The sequence below is a fragment of the Nestor notabilis genome, unplaced genomic scaffold (genome assembly GCF_000696875.1).
Source record: "Nestor notabilis isolate BGI_N333 unplaced genomic scaffold, ASM69687v1 scaffold12959, whole genome shotgun sequence".
NCBI lineage: Eukaryota > Metazoa > Chordata > Aves > Psittaciformes > Psittacidae > Nestor > Nestor notabilis.
In genome coordinates, this window is record NW_009944162.1 from 70361 (window position 1) to 76561 (window position 6201).

Consider the following 6201-nt stretch of genomic DNA (forward strand, 5'->3'; position numbering starts at 1 on the left):
AAGGGAGATGCTGGCTATGTCACTGAGCACCATTCCCAGCTCTTGTCTGGCAGGCTTCATAGTAACAGCAGAGTTTCTCTCTGCTAGTATAGGGAGAGATGTGCTTTCTCATCTGGAAGGAAATGAGGCACCTTAAAACTGTGTCCTGCTGGAGGAACTGAGATTGACTGAGTCTGGCCCAGGGATGGTCTGTAATCAGGGCTGGAGAGCTAAATGAATGTATGGAAAATATGGTATTTTGCTTCTTAGATAACAGGGTTTAGTGGGAGCATAGGGTAGTTACTGGATAAAAAGCCACTGTCAGCATCTAAATCATAAGAGGTACTTATTTTTTTATGAGGGGCTCTTAATGACTCTATGCCAGGTTGAGTCATTGGAGGACTTAAACATGTGTATGGTCTCAATACATACCTTTCATGAGCAGGATCTTCCAGATCTGATTCAAAACCCTTTCCTGTATTCTTTAATCCAGTTTTAGAATAGCCAGGAGACTGGGAACTATCTTCAGGAGTCATTGCTGGCGGCCTTGTGCTTTTCCTGGTTGGGGTCAGTGTGTGATCTGATGCTGAAGCTTGTACGTTTTGTGCTGTGTGAGGACAAAAGGTATAGAAGGAAGCTGCATTGATCCCTGGACTGACTGGAGAAGAGTCAGAGTATTGCTGTGGCTTGGCTGAGCTGGGTGTTACACTGAGCCTGGGGCTGGCTGGGCAAGATGCTGGAATACTCCTTGCTCCGAGTGGGCTGGGACATGATATTGCTAAATGTTTATCTCTTTGCTCAAATGGTTGAGGGTTTGGTGATTCTCCTGGGGCCAATCTAGTGATGGAGGCAATGTCCAGCAGGGTTTGATCCTGAACCATGGAGATCTGGCTGGTTGGTTCTGATGAAAGTGAAGAGCTGCTTGATGTGTCGCTGGAAGAGTTTGACGTAGCGAATGGGGATATTTTCTGAGCATTATGGTCACTCCTGTTCCTCTGCGTGCTAGTGACATTTAGAGCTGGGTGTTGTGAAGCCCTAAAGAAAGACAAACACACACTTTGTCCTCTGGACTGGGCTAAAGGTTTGTAAGACATTTTTAGGCCTATTTCAGGACTATTTTAAGCCTGTTTCCCACAACTGCATTTCCCCATAGGCTGTTTTGCTTCTTATGTCTGTATAAAACCCTCTGCTTCTTATGAACAAGAAAGAAGTGCTTGAGAATAAGGCACATCAATTCAGGACCAGTTCCTCCCTGGTGCCATCTAAGCAGCTATCATCAGTGTGATAATCACTGGCATAACAGTGTTCTTCCCAAAAGTCATACAGCTCTGAAAGAACAAAGGATTTGGTGCTGGGGAAGGATATGAAAGGGAAGAAAGCTACTGGCATATTGACTGTGACAAATTCCAGTAAGATTGAAAAAGGATAAAACCTGGCTTGCAGGTTGCCAGAACACCTGCCCCTGGTCATTCCTGGGAAGTAGTGAAGACCTGCCTTTACTTTGGACCCACATACTTTAGTCTCCTGGTAGCTCTGCACAGTCACCCAATGAATTAAGGGATGAATAAACAGGCAAGATAAAAACAGAAGGGCAGCACAGGATGACATCAGTGTTCCTGTGGTGACATTGTAGGACATTTCTTTTATATAGCTTGATATGTAAAGGACTTTTTGTCCCCTCCCTCCCCTAAGCTGTAGACTGTGTACAGACAGAGAAGATACCAATGCTTTTTTTTCTATGGCTAAATTTGACTTAGTTTGACAAGACTGATGGCAAGGGAGGAAGATGTACCTCTGTAGACGGGAATTGTGCTGATGGGTAGCAAATGCAGCTAGAAATGCCTTGACCTTGAAGAGGAGCACAAACATACCAACTGTGCAGATCATGATTCAGGATTTCTAACAGCCAAAGGACATGGCAAACTTCTGTAGCAATAGCAGTGACCAACTGAGTCTTCTTGTGCATCTGGTATATTCCTATTTCTCTTGTGGAAGACAGCAGAAAATCCTGGTCTGGATGGCGTATATGAGATCCAGTGCATGAAGTCCTCTCCTGTTAGTACCAGTGGCTTAAATTAGCTACATATTTACTTCTCTAGATCCCTGCACCTTTTTCAATGTTGGATGCAATTAAACACCAAATTTTTAATGTCCTAAAGAGTATGCCTCACACCTATTGGCATCAATAGGGTTAATTAAGGCCTTTGTGAGATCACAGCATAATTATCAGGTTTAAATCAAATTTAGATACCTGCTAATTGGAAAAGTAGACAGTAACAGAGCTACTGCATAAAAACAGAGCCAAAAAAGAAGCATTAAATGAGTTATATAAAAGGCAGGAGAGAAAAGAAGGAACACACAGGTCAGAGGCAGCACCCTTCTCCATAAGTGCCTTGCTTTCACAAACTATCTGAACCAGGGTGGGAGACAAGAATTTCCAACTAGATATAAGGAAAAGCTTTCTCATCCTGAGGGTATTCACTGGGACAGAGGCCAAGAGAGGCATTGGGATCTCCACCTTTAGAAGTATTCAGGACTTAGCTGGACAAGGAACTAAGCAGCCTGATCCAGCCTTGTCTAAACGACATGTTGTGAGCAAAAGGCCTTGTCCACCCATGTTATTCTGTGTTTCAGTGATTCCACCTAACTTACTTCCCCTCAGTTTCTCTTTCTCCTTTCCCCTTTCTCCACTTTGAGTCCCATCTCACCATCCTTCTCTTCCATTGAAGCCTCTGGACTGTCTCCTTCCATACTAAGTTTATAGTGCCTGTTGCAGAAGAGTCCCTCATAAATAAAAAGTTTTTTAAAGGAAAAATGGTGTTACTTGCAGCCCTCTGGCTTGGATGAATTGCTACCCCTTCTGTGCATTAGTCGGCGTCAGTAAGTGGAAGAGTGGGCTGTGCGAGTGAGGGTAGCCTGGAGCTGGGCATCTTTGTTGTGTTGCCTTTGTAAATTAAGTTGCTGGTTCTCAGTCTCTCCCGAATGCAAGGCACGATAGCTTGTAGCATGCTTGGTCATGCTGTGGAGGTGTTCGGAAAGCTGGAATTTGGCACAGGTGAAGCTGGTTGTTCATTTCTTGCCAGAGAGACACAGAAGCCTGGTAAACTTGTGAGGATCAAGAACTAGAGCTTCTGGTCAAAGTAGTGCATCCCCATACCCCAGGGAGCAGGCAGATGGGAGGAGAGCTGTCTGTTGCTGCATAGGCTACTCTGGGACTGAGAGAAGGAGTGGAAATGTGGGATCTTCCAGCACAAAGGAGACAAAATTGCTGGTTACTTAAATCAGAGCTGAATTGCAGGCAGTCCTTAATCTTCACTACAAAACCCCACATTTGGGAAATACATTTTGCTGTAGCAAAGTGTAAGAAACCTACTCTAACAAGAGCAAGCCCGATTTTAAGGCAACTAAAATAAAAATGCATATTGTAACTTTTTTTTTTTGTTAAAAATATATGTATTTATCCTCAAATATCTCACAGCTTAAAACTATCTGAATGTTAACTGAGCTAATTCCTGCCTACATTCTGGAGGGGTAATATAATATGCACAGTAACTGAAGGGCTCCTTGGGTGCATACACAGTCTGAAATATTCCATGTCTTTAGCAGTGTTGGACCCAGTTGGCTTTTTTTGGGTTTTGTGTTTGTTTGTTCTGTGTTTGGGTTTGTTGGTTTGGTTTTGGTTTTTTTTTCCATAAATCCAGGATTAGCTGTAGGAGATGGAACATTATCGAAAGATGCAATTTAAAAGAGTGACAGAGAACACGTTTCGTAACTAATCTCACTGAAATTTATGTAAGATACATTTCCAATTCACCTGTGCACTAGAAGAAGCAAAAAAAGTTTTATAAACTAACACTTCATTTTGCTTTCCTTTTCCACCTTTTCATTTTCTGCAGTGCTAAACATGGGACTGCATTTACTTTTATCCTCACGCTGATCTCAGAAGCAGAGGAGCTGGTTGCTTAAAAAGCAATCTGAAGCTTGTAAACGTGAAATGTCAGTCTGGATTTTAGCAGAGGTAAATGAGGACAGAGCTGAGACCTATAACTTTGGACTTTCCTAGTGGTCAAGGGGTTGCCTTCAAGACAAGAATGACTTTCCCCTTGCTTTCAATATAGCAAGGCTGGATCTTAGATCTGTAACCATGGTTTTCCATCAGAGGGGATTTTTTTCCACCTGTTTCTATGTAGTGAATCAGTATGAACTGAATAAATTACAGGAAGAATTGCAAGACCTGGAGTTGAAATCAATGCTGACATGAAATAGGAAGGTGATTGCAGCTGTCAGGTACCTCCACAAGGAGAAACCTTGACTCAACTTTGAGCGACGCTTCAGATGCGTCAAGCCCTTGTTGTCTGCCTTCTTCCAGCCCTGTGCTGCTCAGCATATAAAGCATGTTCCCCGTTGACAGAGTGACCTTGTCTGCCGTCTGTGCCTTGCCCTCTCCAGCTGAGCTTGTGCAACAGAGTCTTCGTAGCACTGAATTTAGAGATGTTTGAAAGTTGCCTGCAAATACAGCACCACTTTACTTCTGTGGCACTTGCAACCAAGAAAAAACAGTGGATATTCTTTTTTTATGAATCATTTCCACCATGTTTTAAAACTAGAGTTCTTCTGATGATCTCTTCTGAATAGAAGAAAGTGACAATATGCTTTTCAGTGAAGCACTGAGGGGCTGATTGAATAAATCTTACTGTAGACAGCCAGGGGTGGGAGGACGGTAGAAGAGCTGTGGGATGGACCCAGGGGAAATGCCTGCAGGGTGATGATATGAGAATAAAATTACTTTTTTCAAGGCCTCCTCTTTGTCAGGTGACCCTCCTAAATTGCCCACACTGCCAAAACAGTGACTATATTATTTTTTTAATGCTGAATTAATGTTGAATATTCTTTCAGTTTTCTACAATAAAATCTGGTATCCTGGACCCTGGGTTTATCTGCCTCAAATAGCAACTAAGGCTTTTAGCCACACACAGTAAGAACATGCTATTTCCTGCTCAGCTCTTGGCTCTTCTGAGCTACACATCCCCTCCTTGGCTTTGCCTCTATGCCTGTCCCTCCTCGTCCTTTATGACAGCTCTCCACCTCTCTTTTGCCCCTCGTTCTACATCTATCATCCATACCTCTCTCATCTGCCCTGTGGGTCCCAGGCACATTGATCTAAGCAGCAGATTCATTGTGTTAATGGCAAGTGGTGGGAGAAGACCGGAGGAGAGGGTGGAAGTGGCATGGACATAGAGATGTCTGAAATCAGGAGCAATTGCTATCTAGAGCTTAATAACAGTGAGTATTTCTTGGTAATAAATAACTGTTCAACAACAATACCCTGCTATGAAACTTTGCCTTCTATCATTTTTGTGTAGTGACTGTACAACCAGTGCATTGGGATGTCCCAGCCCTGCATTTCTGAGTGAAAAAGTTGAGACCTCAAAGATCAAAAATGAGAGCCAAGAGAGTATTAAGAGTATTTAGAGTTTTGCAATGGCAATGCTAAATTTGGTATGAACAAAACATGAGGGGGGATATCAGATGTATAGGGGCCAGCACCATATGTTCGCACAGGAAGGCAGCTTGGTGAAAGCAGAGGATGCCAATGTATAGCTAGAGCTCCCTGATGCTGTTCTTAGCCTAGCTCAGGCAAGTTTAAACCCTGTTAAAGGAAAATTATAGTTTAATATTGGACATTAAATTGTTTAATATAGAATTATCAGGACTGAATATTGCATTGACCTGATCAAGACTCCTCTGGAATCAAGCTTCTGATGAAATTTATAATTTAAAGCCTCTTCTCAAAATGGATAGCTTAGTCTCACCAACAGAGGAACCCGAGATCCTGCCCTGGTCCTTGCCTAGCATAAGGCCCTTTGTGCTACCTGTGCTGTCACAGTGCTCCTGGGCTACTTGCAATCCTTTAATATTCTCTCTTCTGAAATCGCCTGGCCAGTTGGTATTTGTCTTGTATGATTGCTCAGTCTTCTTCTTTTATTTGAAGTTTTTACTGTTTCAATCTACAGCAGCACTCCCCAAAAATCTTTGCCTCTCAACAAGGACCCAATGCCCTGTTTTGTCTTTGTGGAAGGATAGAAAAAATCATGATGTCTGAGGGTGAGTGAATAGTCCTTATATGCTGTTTGGTTCAAATTAAAACAGCCTCAGGGCACTCCTAAGTGAGGGCAGCTGACAAGTCCTCCAGGGAATGCTGGTTGAAGTGAGCAGCAGGAA

At 42.9% G+C, this 6201-nt stretch overlaps 1 protein-coding gene across 1 annotated transcript in view; it reads right to left on the bottom strand.

Annotated features, from left to right (window-relative positions):
* Positions 1 to 991: 991 nt before the first annotated feature.
* GSG1L (GSG1-like) overlaps positions 992 to 6201 on the bottom strand; it is a 52907-nt gene continuing 47697 nt past the window's right edge. Inside the window, exon 7 of the mRNA XM_010022303.1 lies at positions 992 to 1014. Within this exon, the coding sequence (XP_010020605.1) occupies positions 992 to 1014 (23 nt within the window). The remainder of the gene's footprint in view (positions 1015 to 6201) is intronic.